Source organism: Oenanthe melanoleuca, chromosome 5 (genome assembly GCF_029582105.1).
Source record: "Oenanthe melanoleuca isolate GR-GAL-2019-014 chromosome 5, OMel1.0, whole genome shotgun sequence".
Taxonomy (NCBI): Eukaryota; Metazoa; Chordata; class Aves; order Passeriformes; family Muscicapidae; genus Oenanthe; species Oenanthe melanoleuca.
Window position 1 is genome coordinate 14,842,967 of NC_079339.1, and position 19,015 is coordinate 14,861,981.

General features: G+C 37.6%; 1 protein-coding gene across 2 annotated transcripts in view; it reads left to right on the forward strand.

Moving 5' to 3' along the window:
* CARS1 (cysteinyl-tRNA synthetase 1) overlaps window positions 1–15,090 on the forward strand; it is a 32,846-nt gene extending 17,756 nt beyond the window's left edge. For both annotated transcript variants that reach the window (XM_056493722.1, XM_056493723.1), the window contains 8 exons: window positions 1,228–1,417; window positions 1,899–1,967; window positions 5,256–5,337; window positions 9,174–9,254; window positions 9,702–9,769; window positions 11,119–11,178; window positions 12,386–12,469; window positions 13,568–15,090. In XM_056493722.1, coding sequence (XP_056349697.1) covers window positions 1,228–1,417; window positions 1,899–1,967; window positions 5,256–5,337; window positions 9,174–9,254; window positions 9,702–9,769; window positions 11,119–11,178; window positions 12,386–12,469; window positions 13,568–13,702 — 769 coding nt within the window. In that variant the 3' untranslated portion in view covers window positions 13,703–15,090. The remainder of the gene's footprint in view (window positions 1–1,227; window positions 1,418–1,898; window positions 1,968–5,255; window positions 5,338–9,173; window positions 9,255–9,701; window positions 9,770–11,118; window positions 11,179–12,385; window positions 12,470–13,567) is intronic.
* The last annotated feature ends 3,925 nt before the right edge of the window (window positions 15,091–19,015 follow it).

Below are 19,015 nucleotides of genomic sequence, written 5' to 3' on the forward strand. Positions count from 1 at the left end.
TCATTGCCATGTTTGTGAAGGGAAAGAACTTTCCTGTTGGATAGCTGTATTTTTTTTTTACTATGCTAAATCTCATCTTCTCTCTAAGAAGTGAACAATAATTCACAGTGTCAGCAACTGGAAAAACAGTATTTCACATATTTCAAAGTATCATAAGCTATCTGAGACAAACAGAAGTTACATGACCTGTCTAAACCCATGGAAGATCAGAGTGCCAGTGTTTGAAAATACGTTGGTGAGACAGTGATATATCAATTTTGCCATCTTTTGACATTTATTACAAAACTACCATTATTGTTTGTAATGCAAAGAGCTTCCTAAAACACTTCTGTTTTGTCTGAAATTTAAAATAGAAGCATCTTACATTGCTAGAATTGTTTGGTAGTTCATTTTACTGTTGTGGTCACTAATGTTACTATTGAAGGATTAAGTGCAGGTATTTCTGTGTAGTGATGGGCTCTGAAAACTTTATCTTCAACTTGAGGTTGGTGGAGATTACCTCCCACTTTTTAAAAAATAGGGGTTATAGAGAGGTCAAAAGGAAGGGATAAAGAAATGGAAAAAATAGAATATATGATTAATGGATATTTGGTTTTGTCTCCTTTCTTCTACCACTTCTTTTTTTCTTGGAAAAAGTACACTGTTTGGAACCGTAAAACCTTTGTGTGATGAAATGGTACTTAATATTTTGTATTATTTATTATACCTGCTAACATGTTACTGCTGTTACAAAGGTTTGCATGAATTTATTCCTTTTATCTACTTGTAATATCTTAGTAACAATTCACTTTGTGTTAACTTCCAAATTGGTGCTCCTTCCTGGAAAGATACTAAACAGAGAACTTGGCTGGTACACAGGGATTGGAGAGCAGTACTGTAAAAAAATAAAAAGTAAGCCCAAGGAGATACTAAGTAAGCAATTTCTACTGCTTAAAAAAAAAAAAAAACTTACATGGAAAGGCCAGTTGCTGAAAAAATGTTTGATGTAATTTATTTGGATAGTTGTTGCCAATTAGATTATCCTGCCTGCCTTTGTCCATAGCAGTAAAACAGCAGCGTCATGATAATGCATTTTTTCTGGCTCATCTGTTTTTCCTTCAAATATAAACTATGACCAGCAAAAAGTTATCTTACTTTTAGCTCCCCTTACTCTTCTGACAGAGACTCTTCAGAGTACCTTGCAGGGTTTTTGGCATGAGTAGTTAAAAAGAATCTTTTTCTTCTCAGTTTTTACGAGAAGAAAGCAGCAATTCACGAAGCACTGTGTGACAATATTGACACCCGCTCTGTCTTAGAAGAAATGCGCTCGTTAGTCAGCCAGAGTAACTCCTATATTGCTGCAAAGAAATCTTCCAGACAGATGCCAAACAGACTTCTTTTAGGAAACATCAGCTCCTATCTCACTCAAATGCTGAAGGTATGTGACAGCAAGGTGTAATGTTGCTATTGCACTGTGCAGTTATAATTGTGTTTTCAACTACAGAGGGATCTCTACAGTCTTTGTTTACATCTTGCAGGAAACTAGAGATCTTCCACACATCCCTCAGCCAAAACAACCCTAAACTGCAGCATGTGCTGCAGCAGGAACAGTTTTGAGTCCTCCATGTTACATTATGTTTTCAGCTAATGTTTTGTTGAATAGTAGAGAGCCCCTAATATGTTCCAGAAAAATAAGGTAGTATAAAACTACTAAGTCAGAATGACTAATCTGACAGCTTTAAAGCTAAATCTGAAAGGCTATGCTTTGTGTGATGTATCAATTACAAATCAGAACATCATCTTGTTAGAGTTGAGAATTCTGGGTTAAATGAGAATTATTCATAAGCCTAGTATATGTGATTTTGCTTGGTTTTCTACTGTGAATTGATGTATACAATCTTTTCTTTTTCCTTGACCAGATTTTTGGTGCCATAGAAAGTGATGATGCAATTGGTTTTCCTGTTGGAGGGACTAGTCAAAACATAAATGTAAGTGAAGGACAAAATATTTTTTAAAAAAATTACTGTCTATCTATTGAGAGCTTAGGTTAGAGTGTTGACATTACTTATATGTAGCTGAATTGCATTCTTTTTGCTTTTAGCTCTTGAATCTGATGTAATTAATTGGCTTAGGAAGCAGGATTTTTTTTTTACAAGAGTTGGGATTTTTATAGGTTTGTTTGATTTAATGACAGACAAATTGTATAGCAACCAGAAAAAGAATTATCTTGTCTTCTGAACGATGAGTCTGTTTCCTAAACCACATGTGAACTACAGGCAGCACATGCTACAGTCTAAAGACTCATTACAAGTATTTGTACGCTAAGTAGTTTCTAAAATGTAATTATACTGATTAAACTTCTTTGTGGTACACCAGAAACCAGCCTGGAGGCAGCTGGAGTTTTATCCACATTTCAATCTCTTCTGATCTCATTTGCAGCCACGGTTTTTATGTGGCTTTCAAAGGCTCTTTTGCTTTAGTCACCCAGCAGTTCTGTTTCGATGCATAATTTTTCTGGAAGTACCTGAGAGGTGCCTGATGAAAGTGCTGATGGGCTCTGGAATAACTGGAACATTTTGTGGTACAGGCAGGAGAAATAATTCCATGTGAAAGCTATCAACACTTCGTGCCAAAAATCTCTTGTGGACACATCAGTGCTGTTTTTCAAGTTTTTTTTCTACATTTAAAGATGTGACCATGCACCTTTCTGTTCCTCCATAAAGGGAATAAATGGAACATTTTTGGTGTAACAAAATAAGCTTAACTTTTTATTCATCAGAGGAATTGGCAAGCTTGCTTGTGGCTGGAATAATGGGAATGAACACTCATCCAGTAATTGCCAGTGCAAATACTTACATTCATGTGCAGTGAAAATTTCCATTAATAATAAGGAAGATGTTCGGCATTGCCTACAAAGCCCATCAATAGTGATTTTTTTTTAATTTCGCTTAGAATTATTTTAAATTTTAGAAGAAAGGTAGTGCTTTAACACTTAACTTTTTAAGGAAAATGAAAATTAAATTTGTATTTAACACTTCTGGCAGTGTTTCCAATAGATGAATACATATGCTTTATGGAAGGATTTGTGATAGCCTGAAGCTAAGTACTTTTGCTCCTTTAAAATAACACTGCCAAGGGTAGTAGAGTGAGAAGAATCTTGAGCAGAAAAAAAAACCAAAACAAAACTGTGCTACCACATGCTGTCCACAAAAATTGAATTCATTACCCATGGGCAACAAGCCAGTAATTACACCCTCAAGATCAACATTGATTATTTGTTTAAGAGTTGTGCAAGCCTGGGCACTCGGTGGCACAACAATTATCAAAACTTTTTACTCTTTACAGATTTTAGCAAACAAAGCAACTAGTGTTCATTGGCTACAAGTTACGTGATTTTCTTATTAATTTGTATTCTGTCCTCTCCTGATTAATAATTTTCTTGCTTCCCATGCTAATTAGTCTGCATACTCTTCTTTTGAGTCAGTGGGTTCCTTGGGTTGGTGGTCCCCGAGTTGGTGTTTGAAATTACCTTTTACCCAGTGGGAGCTGATTCAGCACAGTTGCTGAGTTGACTTTAGGAGTTTCTTCCTTATCTTGGGAGCTCTGCCAAGTGTCCTCGTGGCCTGTAAATTCTTTGTGGCATTTTTTATGTCCACTATCAATGGGCTGTCCTTGTCTCCAAGTTTTGTTAACCTCTCCTAAGGTCTGAGATCACTGTAGCATGTCCAGTCCTAAACCTTAACAAGGCAATTCTACCAACAAGAAGTTTGTTTTTCTAATGCCTGGGCACTTAGAGCTTGCATGTGCACTGCTGTTTTAGGGGTTAAATCTCCCTTCTTGTTGATTAGGCTTGAAAGGATACAAAAATCAAGCATTAAAGAACGTCTTTTCTGAAGAAAGTTTTACACATTCCACATTTTGCAACACTTTTAGCACAATCAGATGACTCTTGTGCTAACATCTCTTACACTCAAGAAGCTTTTGTTTTTATCACCCAAGTCATTAGTGGTGTTAAGCATTATAATATAAAAATGCATATTATCGCAAATGTTTTGGCTGTTTCATTAAATATTATACTGTCTTTCAGTCCTCCATGCAAATTCTTATTTTTCTTAGCACAAATTACAGGAGCTGAACTTCCAAGGTTCAAAAACTTCTCATTAATTACAGAAGGCTGTGGGTAGGCCAGTTGTTTCCTTGTTTAAATTAGAGATGAAAAACCAATTGAGTTAGTATCTCCATAAAAGGCATAATCCAGTTCAAAAGTGCTGAAAGAAAAACAAGCTTAATTATCATGGATCAGTAAGATAAGAGATTTGAAGTCAGAAAACCTTGGTTCCATAATATCATTTTCCAAGTGAATTCAGCTTTTCTCTTAAGTTAGTTATTGTGGAAATAAAAATCTTCCTCTTGAAATTACTGATAAAGTAGTGACAGTGCCTGCTTTCCCCATACTACTTTATTTGCATGAAAAGATATTTCCAGTGCAGAGGGGGAATGGAGATGTGACTGTTCCTCACATTCCAGAGTGTGTTCCTTGGGCCAAACTTGTCAGCACTGGATCTGATGATGAAACTGATTGCAGTGTTCACATTTTTAAAAAGTTCTGACAGAGCTCCTCTGTTCTTTTTATAGGGGCACTTTTACAGTGTGACAGACTATCATGTCCCTTAATTGTACAGAAATTTGTCATAGAGATTAAACAGACAATTTCCATGTGTGGAAATTGTAGAGGAGACAGAAGTTTGCAACTTTTTTTTCACTCCCCCACCCTCCGTATTAATGAAACTTTTAATTTAGGTTTTCCCCCAGGGGCCTGACTTTTCCTCTTAGGATTCCAGAGAAGTGTTGGCAGACACTGATCTGTAGTTGTTTTTGTAGCTGTTCACTGCTGTTCACTAACTGCTTGCTGCTTCTATTCACTGCCATTGAGACCAGACTCACAGGACTTTTTCTGAGATTTCGTACTGAGCTTTTACTTAAACCTGAAATGATTCAACAGTAATCTTTCCCTACTTTTTGTGGGAGAGGATGTGAAAAAGGAATGGGTAGAGGCTGAACTTGACAAGCTGATTTTATCTGCACAAAGGGAAAATTGACAGCTAATGCAAATTGTCATCTATTCTTTGACATCAATAGAGCAATGAAAATTTTTATTGATATAGATCTGCCCTGAGGGTCAAGTTCCATCCAACAGTACATAAATATGAAGTGGGTAGGGACATGTTTTATATCTGAATGTTGATTAGCTAACTGTGGAAATAATGATCCTGCAGATTGAATCTACAGTGATGCCATACCTCCAAGTTCTTTCTGAGTTCAGAGAAGGAGTGCGACAAATCGCCAGAGAGAAGAAAGGTGAGAGTTCACTTTTTCCTGTACTGTTTCCCTTGAGACTTTGCTGTCATAGGAGCCAAACTGGGGGAGAGGATGGAGGTGTGGATATGAGGCACCTGACAGTCTCTCCTTGCTTAGAGAATGAAAGTAAGGCATATTTAAATCAGAGTTGCTTTGAATTTTTGCATCTCTGCTGCCTGTCTCTTTAATTTTAGAATCATTTTAGGCTGCTAAACTAAGCTAAAAGAATCTAAAAGTTCTGGAATGATGAGGTGTAGTTGCTGTTTTTCTTGGTTAGGATGCTCCTTGCTTTTCTAGGTATGAAAGTACCCATTATCTCTTCCCCAGGGAGCTTGCATTTACTTAAAAGTGTAGATTGTTACACAATAATAATGTCTGCATTTAAATAGCTCAAGATGCTCACTATTATTTGTTAGCATAGCTGGAATTGTAGCTCCCCTGATGGTAATTTAGTGCTCTCTTTGGAGAATTCATCTGGGAGTTTGCTAGAAGTTTCAGGTGCCTTTTTTAATTCCTCTGAAAAGCTTTGATCATGCTGTGTGTGTTGGCAGCAGATCTATAGAGTGTTAAAAAGGTTGTTCCATTAAGCTTTCTTTGATTTTACTGATATTTCCTAATGGAGGAGCTCTTACTATTTTCTGCTCTTCCTTGTGGAATTTTGCATGTCTTCAACATGTACTTGATTCTTGTTTTCTCAAAACTTTGATACTGAGATTTGTACTTGAAGGCCAAACAGAGCATTTTTAATACATAAAACATACAAGTAACCCATATATTACACAGAAACATAAAATCACTCATAGTGTCTGGTAACCTATTCAGCTGGAAAAGACTCTGGACTCTCATTCTACTACTGTTTGGAGTCCTTCTAAAGCTGATAAGTTTACATTAAAAGCACAAAACTGTTTTTGCTAATGTGACTACTCTGCTATTATTGTCCAACTCTTGTAGGCCTAATTGATGCTGAGAAATAGGCTTAGTAATAAGTTCCAATAATTCCAATAGTAAATATTTTCTGTAACTTGAATTAGTTCAAGAGGTTTGTGTGTATATCCTAAGCCAAAAATGTGAGCTTTAGTCTTTTGGTATTTAACATACTTGTTTATATGAAGCTTTTTTCCCCCTTGCTTTATGATGGTTGAGCTAAATTGATCATTGCTTTTAGCATTGGTAAGGTTTAAATATCACAGGGCTTCTTGTAGATAATTTTTAGAACACTCTTGTCTCTATACTGCTTACTAGTATTTGAATTTCCTGCTTGGAAGGCAGTAATTTTTTGCCTGAAATACACTGGACAGTGAGAATCAAACTGGATTTAGTTGCTGCTTGGTTGGGGTATTGAGCACTCTGCAATTTGACCAGTGAGGCACCTTTCTTTTAAATTATTTGATATATGGAAGCTGAGTGGTGGTTGGCAGGACCTGCATTGACATGCTACTTATTGCTTTCCCTTTACCCATTAAATTCTTGCTTGCAGGAAGTGTTAAATTACTGTAAAAGTTGTTCTGATTAGTGGCTGGGGATATTGCCTCTGCATGGCTGTAGGCAAAGGGAGTTCCCCTATCACAGCCTGTTGCTGGCAGGGTTGTGTTAAATATTATTTAAAACAATCTGTATTGCTTTAAGTATTCTCAGATGTCAAATAAAAAGCATGTGGCTCTGTAAAACCTGCAGAGTATTACAAATGTCCCCATCCATACACATGCACTTTGAAAATGTATCTACAAAACACTTCACAGAATAGCCATTTTTAAAGCTATGGTTTTTAGTAATAATCAAAATATATATAGTCTGCAAAAATGTTACTATCATCTAGAATGGTTAGTATTCAAATGTGGACTAATAATTCTCACAGTGCCCTCTGTACCTTTTGCCCTCTTCCATATATCTCATGAGTTGACCAGAACTGGGACAAACTCTCTCATTGTAGCATTGCCTGCTCTTGTCTTTTGCTGCCAGTCTTCCCATCCATCATTCTCCAGATGCTTTTCAAGCTCCTCTTTTTCCTTCCCATCACAGTGTTCTGATTCTTAGCATCTCAACGTCTCTTTCACATCTGATACTCTTTGCTTGAAATTCACATGAAATGTAAGGAGGTCTGGGAAATAGTCCCAGGCCCAAGGAGTGTCCATCTGCTGGGGTGTTGATGGGCAGTGATGATAAGGCATTGTCCACTGGTTTCCCATCTGGTCACTGTCCTCAGTGAGAGCCTCCTCTGCCCCGAGGCAGTTCATAAACAACCCCTACTCAATCCTAAACTTATTTATTCTGGAGGTGCCACATGCAAAGAACAGGCACATTTCAGACTTAAGTAGTGTGGTGCTGACTCCTCTGGATGACAGGATTGATCAGAGGATGTGTCCTCTCATAAATCATGTGTTTCATTATATGTTTCTCCTTGATGGATTTCTACTTCAGCTTTCAATTATTCATGATTTTAGATAAGTAAACATTTATAACTGTGCAGATGCTGTTTTGGTGAATAAGCAGTAGGTGTTTCTGATACAGTCTTGATATGCTATGTGTAATTCCTTTACACAGTTACCTCCAGTGAGGTAATCTTATTCCTGGTTTATCTTAATGGCCGATTTAGAGTTGCATCAAACATGCCTGTGGTTCACTGTGTGTAACTGCTCTGGATCAGGAGAAACAGTGACTCTGTTTATGGCAGACAAAAGAGGTTCTGTACACTGCAGTGGTTTTCTGTGCAAAGAGACAGCCACAGAGCACGGCCATTCACTGAAACAGGGTGTTCCTTCTCATGGTTTTAGCATAGTCAGTGCTGTTCACTTGCAGCTCTGAGAATTGTGGAAGAGATGAAGACTCAGGGTGGTACTTGTATCTACCATAAGGTGCAGTGTTTAGGAAACTGCCTGGATGGAAGCTTCCACTGTCTGAAATAACTTTGAGAGCCTGGATACTTCTTAGGTTTAACCAGCTAAGAATTGCTGAAAGGGAGAACATTTGTTCACTATAAGCACATCTAACCCAAATATCTATCTTGTTACACTTGCTAAGTGTTATTCCCAAATACCAGACTGCCTATAAAAAATGCCCCTGAATTCGCAGCAGCAACATGCTGGGTCTCTTTGATGCATTAAGTCCCTCTTAATCATTCTGCTGCTTCTCAACTGATACAATTTCTCATTCACAAATTATTTCTTATGAAGATTTGTTTTCCCCATAAAAGCTGACAGCATATATTTCAGGTAAATCTTAAGTTCTTAACTATTTGCTGTTATCAAAGGCTCTTTGATAAGTTTGCAAGGGGAAAAAAATATTAGCCATGATGTCCTAATCACCATGCAGAAAACCAAACCAAAATTCTCTGTTCTGCTGCAGCTAGATTGCTTGAAATAAAGGGATTGCAGTTCCTCTGTCAAATGTATGTGTAGTTATCAAATCAACAAAATTATAGTCCTTCAAAGGGCACTGTTAGATTTACCACAGGATATGTTAATTTGTGATTTTTCTAAAATTAGGTTTTTAACCTTTCTCATTGCAAATCCTACAGCAACCATTAGGATTTTTTCTGAGTCATATATCCTTCCACCATACCCTGGCAGAATTGTTGCATCATTTCGTAATTGCCTTGGATTTTCTGTTTCCTTTCAGGAACAGTTGAGGGTATCTTGGAAGAAATTTGACTTTCAACATGCTGCTTCTCTGTGTGGCTGAAATAAGGCAGGACTTACTTATCACTTTAAAAGGAAAGACCTTTCTTTCTCTGTGACAGTGTGGCAATTTCTTAATTGTACTAAAGTAACTCTGTAGCTGGGTAAAAGTGTACTTTGGCCGAATTTTACTTCTCTAAAAGTATTTTTCATGCTCTGTAGTAACTGAAGTGCTGCAGTTGAGTGATGCTCTTCGGGATGACATCCTGCCTGAACTTGGAGTTCGATTTGAAGATCATGAAGGTACCCAGTTATCTCTTGGAACTTTGTAGGAGCTGTTTTTATAAACCTAATGTTTTCTTAAGAAGTGGGGAAACAAACTGTCAAAACTTACTTAGAATAATTCAGTAAACTCAAGCATTGCAGAGCTATAGCATATTGTATGTGCACCATATATATTTAATATGTACTATATATAATAGCACATAATATGTATCATATATAATGGTGTGTATATATATATATATGAATATATATTGTAGAACTGTATATTGGAATACATGTACAAAATAAGAAAACATACATTGCAATATTTTTCACGTTTTGTACAGCACCTAATCTCTTAGTCATTTTGAGTAGCCACTGAGTTGTATTTGCATTCAGTATGCAAAAAGAAAACAACTATCACAGGGTGAACACATTTATTCTGGACTAATCAAGAAATTAATCCATGTCCTTTTGCTTCTTTAGGACTTCCAACTGTGGTTAAATTAGTGGATAAGGACACATTATTGAAAGAAAGAGAAGAAAAGAAAAAGGTAATTATTTAAGCATCTTGTATTTTTAAAATTTAATGTATATGCTATGGATATTTTTACATTTGTTTGATAATTCATAAGAAAAATCATAGCAGACTACAAGGAACAAGGAAGATGACATAAGAGGATTGATACAGAAATTTAAGTGTGTTGGAAAAAAAATTTTTGAAACAGATTCTTGAAAACTTTGTATGGGGCCTAGTGAATACCTCTAAGAATTTTAATATGAAGATGCTTTTTAAGAACTTCGTATTACTAAGGGATGTTCAGTATTGTATTCAAACTGTCTTTCTTTCTGGAAGAACAACTCCAATGAGAAGCTAATTCAGACTTGTTTTGTTGGTACAAATGAAGTCAAAGTTTTCCATAGAAGTAGTCTGTATTCATCTGATATGTGAGGAAAAAATGTACTGGCTAAATCTTAATTAATATAGTATGGATTAGTGAGATATTCAGGATGTAGGGGCAAGAATTCATGTGTAATCTATAAAGATTGTGAAATTGAATTCATGTGCACAAGGTTTGTATAGAAACCCTGCTTTTGGCACTTCCTACCGTTAATATTTGACTTTGTAATATTTAGAAGTAACGCTTCATATGTCTGTCTTCAGTTTTACCAAATAATAAAATTCTGCCATGACTAGAAATATCTGGAAGACTTTCCAACATTTTTCCTTCCATGCTGATGTTTTTAAGAAAAGGGAGAAGTAAAAAGTTGTTTAATCAATTCCAGATGTTTTCATCAGAGCGACATTTGAAGGCAGTTTGTTTATAGCTGTTGGGTAGGACCTGCAACCAGAGTGCCTTTTCCCTGGAAGTGGCATTATGTTCAGTACTGGCAGAACCCTTGGAAAACTGACAGTGCAAAAAAACTGGGCAAGTGCAAGATGGGATTTTTAGCAAGTTGGCTAAATTTGGATAATTGTTTCCCTAGGAACATCAAGTGATACAACTGCTGCTTGAGGAACTGTGATATCTTCACAGTTTGAGGCAAGAGCTTAAAATATCATTGAAATACAGTCTTTTTTAAAAGTCATTTGCAAAACATTTTTCCCCCGAAAATGATAGGACAATTTCTTTTAGATATTCTTTTATAGATATCCACCTTGCATGCAAAATGCATTCTGAACAGTTAAAACTGGTTGAACTGTGAATAATAGCAAATAAAATCAAAGTCATACAGTGGGAAGTATCAGACAATCCTAATTATTAGGCATGGTGGGTTTGCTGCAGGTCATGCTGCCAGTTCTGTCTATAATTAGATATCCAGGGGAGCTGGCTCAGGTTTGTTGAAAACAACCAAATGAAATAGTGCATTACCTTTTACTTACTAACACTACCTCTCACAGATAGAAGAAGAGAAAAAAAGGAAGAAAGAAGAAGCAGCCAGGAAAAAACAACAGCAGGAAGTAAGTAACCTCATTTTGAAGGAAAGTGTAAGCAGCAGTAGTCACGTGCAGGAAAGAACATTAGAACACAGGCTCTCTGCCCAGCCTTAAGCAGGTCTCCTTTTTTGTGTGTGTGTAAAATTTCCTGCTCAGAATGGCTTTGGCTTGCAGTTCAGGTTTGGATTTCGAATTCTTCTAGAGAAGCTGTTTTTGAAAACACAACTAAGGCCTGCAAAAACTTATTACAGAACTTGTAGCACTTAAATTCAGTCTATAAACAGTATTACTTCCTTAATTGACAAAGTATATCTTGCATGCTTGTTACTGTTAGAGAAGATTTTGCTTGTGTCGTTTATTCTTTTATTTGCTTTCTAATATCATAAGTATATGTGAAAGAGTTTCTTTTTCTCCTTTTTTTTTATTTTTCTCTGTAAGAAATCCCTTGTTCCTTATGATTGAGCAGGGAAATGTTTTATCTCTGTGATTAGAATTCAAATATTTCAAACGTTTTGAGGTTTGCATGGGGAGTAGACAGAGAAGATGAACTCATAAGAGAGAAAATTGTTTGCCATGCTGATGACTTTAACAGTACAGGAAATACATTCCTGTGTTAAAAGAGGAAGAAAACTTTTAGAGAGCAGCACATACAGAGATAAAACAAGATAAGTAGCATTTATCATCCACAAATTCCAAGCACCCTTTTTCAAAAAGGTGATTCCCTTGTGTAGGGCAAAAATTACATGGAAAAGATTCTGAAAAGTGCTTATTTACAGATAAGGGAGAGTTCAGTTTGTTTTCAGTGCAATTACTGCATCTGATTCTTCTGTGACCTGCATAGAAACCTTTGCTTGTCAGCAGGAAACTTGATAAAAGTGGTTCCCTTTGCAGTGAGTTAGTAGCTGATTAGCAGCTATTCACTTTGTGTTGACTAAAGAACCAAGTTAAAAAGAATCAGATGTAGTGTTTGGAGTATATAAGCAAATTATTTTGAGTTTTTGCAATGCATCTCTTTTATAAAGTGTTCTCTTCAGGTTTAAAACAGTTTTTCCCTCAGATAAGCACTGCTAAGACCTACTGAGTTGTTCCTCACTCCATATTTCTTTTCACATAATAAGCAATTATGAATTGAATGCTCCTTGATTTTGAAATTGTAATCTGCTTTTCCTTTTGTGTCTGTGACAGGTTGTCAGTAATTAACTGTGATGTTAATGCATGTTTTATATTACAGGCAGCAAAACTGGAAAAAATGAAGATTCCACCACATGAAATGTTTAAATTGGAGCTTGACAAATATTCCATGTTTGATGAAAATGTAAGAGACTTTTCTTCATATTGGGAGGGGTTTTCCTTCCCCAGTTGTACATACTTATTTGTATATGTTTATAGCAATCTTGTTCCAAACCTCCAGAGCAGTGCTATTAACGTAGGAAGAGGAGGGAAGGAGAGAAAGAAAAGGTGATAAATGAATTTTATTGTGCACTGGGGAGCAAGGTCTCTGTTAGCCATAATTTCAAGGGTATTTTCCTTCTGTGTTCCTTTGTACATTCATTGTACATTTCCTTTGGCTCCCCAGATTGCAAAGCAAAATATATATTGTGGGTAGGAATGTGTATGATTTTCATTCACAGATTTATTACTCTGGTGCAAGGCAGGGTATTCATTTGCAAGTACAAACTCCCCAACTCTGCCAGAACTGATGTTTTTTGGAGAGGTCCCATGTTTCCTGTTTTCTTCTACCCACTGTTTTGCTCTCTCCTGGCAAAGGCTCTCTGAAGGGGGCTGTATGCATAACTTTGCTCTTGATTGCTCCCCTTGGGGATTAAAGGGTTACTTGGAAAACATGAAGCACTCTTTCTTCACTTCTGCTTGATTCTACATTGATCCTGCTTCTGCCTTTCTCCTTCACCTACACAAATTCAAGCCCTGGGGACAAGTCAGAATGGAGAGGATAAATATTGGAAAATACCCTGCAAGCCAAGGAGAATGTCCATAAAAGTCCTGATCATACTTCTTCATCAAGAATATAAATCTCTTACTGCTTTTGCTTTAAGCCTCAAATTCAATCTACTAGTATGATTTAAAGATTATTTTAACCATCTGTTCAGGAATTAGTCATTATTCTCTTAACTAAAACCATCTAGAAGTTAGTGGTCTAAGATTCCCTTATGTGGCTCAGGACAGAAGATAAATACACCCTTATGCCTCTCTTCCTTAGCTAGGAGGGGAACATTCAGAAATAGTCAAAATTAGCTGTCAAACTTCTAGGTGACTGAAATTAGCTAAGATACACCCCTTCCTGACAGCCTGTCATTATGACATTATCTCCCTATCTTATTAAAGCATTCCATAAAGAAAGTCCAAAAATTTATCTTAAATACTCTTTTTTTTTTTTTTTTAATATATATTTCAGGGATTTCCCACCCATGATACAGAAGGCAAAGAACTTAGCAAAGGACAAATTAAGAAGCTAAAGAAACTTTATGAAACCCAAGAAAAGCTACACAAGGAATATCTACAAATGGTTCAGAATGGAAGTGCAAATTGAAAACAACAGGACTTTTTATTTAGAAGGCGAGTGCTGGGTTCCCATTGAAGAAGTGAGCATATACTGATGCTCAAATTTCTGTTTACACTTTCTATTATGTGCAAAGTAAAATTCCTGTTTACGTGGGTTAGTAATGTCATCTGGAGTCATCTGGAAATATAATAAAAGTCCATCATTTAAAAAAAAGCCAACCTGTAAGAAGTTTCTTCTCAGCAGTAGCAATAGTGGTTGCCAGTTCTGTTTGTGAAGGTGCTGCTCAGTCAGCAAATCCACATAAGGATTCTTGTTCATTGTAGCTATCCAGACTTTGGTTAATTTGTTCTGCATCCTGATCTCTATCTAAGACCCAGTGTTACAGTCAGAAAAATTTATTGCTAAATGGGAGCTGAGTAATTTGCCCCACAGTAAGAACAGTATTTTCCAGATGACTTTAGTATCTTTACATAAGCAGGAAATGTGGGTAGTTCCACTATGATACTTATTTTAGCTGCTGTTATTAAAAACTCTCATAAGTATACCCAGAACACTTTGCATAGTAGAAGTTCACAGTCCCTTTGTTGAAAAAGGGAACAGATCATCAACCTGCAGTTGCAGTCAAGTGGGTAAGTACAAGGCAAATGCATGTGTATTGAACAAAGAGGTGGGAAAGACATGAAGGTCTTATGGCAGAGGTGGTGTGTTCTTGGAGCTATCCCTTCAAGGAAACAGGAGCCCTGCCAAAGTATCTGATTACCCAAAGTATTCAGTACCTAATTACCAGTTCAGAGCCATGGGGAATTAACAGAGGGTTTCCTACTGATATACAGATCATGGATTGGTTTGCAGTTAGGAAATACAGCTAGACATTGCCCTGTATTCAAGACTGATGGTTTTAACATGATGATTTAACCCTGAGATAAAAACCTTTCTGATGTAGTATGATCACATTGTATCTGCAAGGAGAGTTCTTTGTTGCCTAACAGTGTATTTCACTGGCAGAAGCTACTAAATGAACTAAAGTTCATGAAATCTTAAAAAATATCTCACCTATTTCGCAGCTGCACAGATCAGCCAAGTGTCTGATTTGCAGAACTATATTCATTCAGTATTCTCAAGATGACTTGCAGAAAGTCATACTGTGATACCTCTATCTCAACTCTAAGGTTCATGCTACAATCATCAGGCTATGTTCCTTTCCTTAGTTAAGAGTTAAAATATCTTTGCTTTTCCTTCATATTTTTATATTTATATTCCTCCTTCTGAGGAATGAACACATTATTTGGAGTAACAGAAAGTAGGTGGTTGTTTTTTTCTAATTTGTCTGTATTTTCCTTTTAAAACATACATAGTGTTAAGGTCAGTAAAGCAGATACATCTTGTGTGCAGAAAATAAAATATGTTGTGAAGTACTTGTATGTGAACTTTATGTAGTGGGGAAAATATTGAGCTTATCTTTATTCCACAGCCATCTTTTTGAAATGTGGTTTACAGAGCTTTTCCTTTAGCTTGCTATTATTAATTTAATCAATTTTGCATTCAATATTTGATTATTCTGCTAATTTCTAATCAATTTTATAAATTCATGTTTAAGCTGCACATCAGGGCAACTTCTTCATCCTTTGGTATGGGAAGAGACAAGGTTCAGTTACATTTTTTGCAGCATTTTAGATCTTAACTCCCTTGGGCATTATCAGCTCATCATATTCTTCCCAGCATGCTCCCTGAAGATGCATGTGCACTCGGGATATCTTTGAAAGGATGGGCCGTGCCTATGCTGCTTCTGAAGTTGAAATTTAATGTCAAATAGTGCCAGGAATTTGAATACAAGAATTGTTTTTGGTGATCTGAGTTAGCAATTACTTGAAGTGAGTTAGTATTTAACTGTGGAGAAAGTGCTGTTTATCAATGGCTGTTCTGGACTGTAGTTTTTGACATCTCCATGATGAAATCTTGGCTTTTGCCCCCACATTTTGTTTTTTCTCTTCCTGTTATGTTTCCAGTAGAACCTAGTCCAATTCCTTTATTTACCTACTCTGTCAATGTAAAAGAATGGAGTTTTTTAAATGCCGTTTTTCCTTTCTAAATACTTCATTTTGTTTCTGGGACAACTCTCTTTACAGGAATCTTGGGAGCATTTCAGACTCACATTTTCCAAAGGTTATTTTCCAGTCTTTCTGTATGCTTCCCACATGCACACACTGCTTCCACCTTCCCTCAGTGTGTTTTTTTTTTTTTTTTTTTTTTTTTTGTTTGTTTGTTTGGTTTTTTTTTACTCTGTATGTGTAAAATCCTTGTGAAGGAAAACTTGGTAGCAAGCAAAGAATGCTGCAGCCAGGCTTGGATGCACACTGTTTAAGATGACTTTTTCAGTGTGGGCATGCCTATTGATCTGCAGGATTACTGAATTGCACAGACAATACCTGTTCCCTGGCAATCCCTCAAGGTGGCACTTAAGTGAATTCCACTGCACTTGCTTTGTGAGAGAGACCTGGCAAGCAGAAGGGAGTGCAACAGCAACGATCTGCAGTGTCTTAGTCATCTGTCTCACTCAGCCAGAAAAAGGGAGAGGACAGACTACACAGTATTTTAATTTTTTGCTTCTTTTTTTTTTTTTGTGTGTGTGTGTGTTTTTTAAGGTCATGTATGCATACACACTCTTAGGGAAGCCGGTCTGAAATATGATTTTCTAAGCATTATGAAAATTATGAAAAATTATGAAAATCCTCATAGCAAAGTCTTAGAATTTTAAAATATTTTAATTTTCTGGAACAGAGACCTCATCTTGCTCATACAACATGGAGCTTTTCATTTCCCACCTATCAAAGAATTTATTCAGAGATGGCAAGGGAAGATAAAAGAGTGGTGTTTCTGTTTTTAATTGCACCCTTGGCTGAAGGCCAAACTTGGCAGCAGCAAATTCTGTTTGTCTCTTGCTAAGAGTGTGCCTTTCAGCCTTTCTGATGTGAATATTCCCCTTAACGTCAAATGCGACTGCTGCTCCACTCAAGAGAACAAATTCCTCCCATCACTCAGTTTGCTGACATAGTGGTAGAAAAATCTGTGAATTGTTCAGTGTGAACTTGATGCCACCATATTTTTCAAAGACTTTCAACTGATGAGTGCTGATTACATTGATGCTCCTCTCTTTGACCTAATTCTAGCATTTTTATTTGCTGTCTCCTGTTGCACAAAGGCACTGGTACATTTTAAGTGTGCAAATAAGCAATTCGCTGCCACATACAGTGCATAGCTTAAAATTGAAGAAAAAGAAGTTGAAGGTAAGTTTAAGCATTCTCAGCTAGTGGTAGTTGTTGGACCAACTTTAGCTGCCTCTTTAATTACACAACTTCTACCACACAAATATGGGGAGGAATTTTACTCCGCTCTGTGATTTCACAAGGCAATTTCTATATGTACCACATGCATGGTACTTAACATGCCTTGAGACAGAACAGATTAATTAAGAAGCTGTTTAGTGCCAAGACTCTGCTTAGCAATGATCAAATTTCTTCCTCCCCTGCAGGAAAAGTCATTGACAGACAAAGTCTTATATCTCAGATGAGGCTGTGAATGTCTGGCATCTCACCCAGTGAGAGCAGTTTCCATTAATACCCACCCAAGGGCAGAAGACACAGACAGTTTTAATGCCAGCTACAGATCTCAGCCTGAGCTTGCTCTCCAGTGTCAAGTGCATCTGTTTGGCAGCTCTGGCACACTCCCTTCCCTTGGTTTTGGTTCTCCAAGCCCTTGCATGTGAGGCTGGGTGTTTAAATTGAGCCAGGGTGATTCAGCAGATATCTGTTTGCAGCTCTCTGCAGGGTAGCAGCACCTGACAGCAAGATGACTCCACAGATAGTGCTTTATCCACAGTCCTGAGGTTAGATAACAGTAAGCAAAAATCCATCATTGATCATGGGAGGTTTAATGCCTTTGGACAGGGACACTAAAATCCAGAGTGTAAGGTAATTGAAATGTGTTTACTTTGATATACAGGTGCAGAAAGGTGCAGCTAGGTTACGCAGTCAGGCAAAACCTCTCTTACATCTTCATAGCAAACAGTTTGGAGTTTGTACTCAGCATCTGAGTAACTTTTAACAAAGAAGACTTGATAGCTGTGAGCCAGCAGCCAGCACAGAAGTGTGGGGTAGGAATTCCTTCAGATAAACCCTTTCAGAGTTCATTCTGCTCTTCTTTGGAACACTGAGAATCAAGCATAGTCATTACAATGAATAAGGTTGTCCCAAAATTAAAGTTTAATGGAAGGCTGTTCATCTGCTGATATTAGAAAAAGGACTGATTTGGAGAAACAGCGAAAGGGAGCTGGAAGCAGAGTAAAGAAGAGGGACCTCCCAATGGACATGTTCTCTGGCCCACCAAATCTGCTTGTTTGTGCAACTGGCTACAACATTCCTACAGTTCTTTCAAAATTATCTAATTTTTAATTAAGGTGTTGGTATCTAATTAAAGATTCCTTGGTTATTCCTGTAACTTAAATTCCTACTGTAAATTATTTAATCCAACGTTAATATATTCCTTGCAGAAGTCCAAGCTGCAGACCTGGAGAAAACATTTTAGGACAAGGGAACTCCCTGACAGGAAAAAAGCATTAGAGATTTCTTTCAACTGAGTGGAAGATGACTGTAACCCTGGAAGTGGCTGCTGGTGCTGAAATTGCCTTGTTCCTCACACCAGTGCTTTCAGACTGGGCTGACAGTGAGGTGTTCTGAGCTTGCTTTGTGAATTGTGTCTGAGCTGAAAATGGGCACTGCCACAGCCGGCCTTGCTGCAGAGGAGCTGGAAAACAACACCACATTTCTCAGGCCAGGCACGGTGCCTCGGAAACTGCATGGATCATCTCCCAGCATGGATAATCTTAATGACAAACTGCAATTACTGAGGCATGGAGGGATCTCCTGTAATTGCCGAACATGGTGGGCTGGCCCACACGGCTGGAATGGTGTCACGGATGGCTGGGTACTTTTGAGGATGGGTCACAGGGGTGAGGTGCTGGAGTTGCTCTAATTTTACCCAGGGACAGAGGAATGATTTGAGAGTTTATAATGAGAATTAAGGGACAGGCACACAGCTTCACAGACCCCGGTTCTCCTGCAGGGCTCCAACCACCCTGATATTTGTTGGAGGGACAGCACGGCCCGGCACACATAGTCCAGGAAATTCCTGCAGATTACTGAAGATAACTTTTTGCTGGAGGAGCCGAGGTGGAAAGGGATGTTACTGTCACTTTAAGGACGCGGGCACGCGCCGTCCCCCCCGGCCCCGCCCCGCCCCGCATCACGCGCTCGCCTCGCGCGCGCCCGCGGCCCCGCGCGCCCC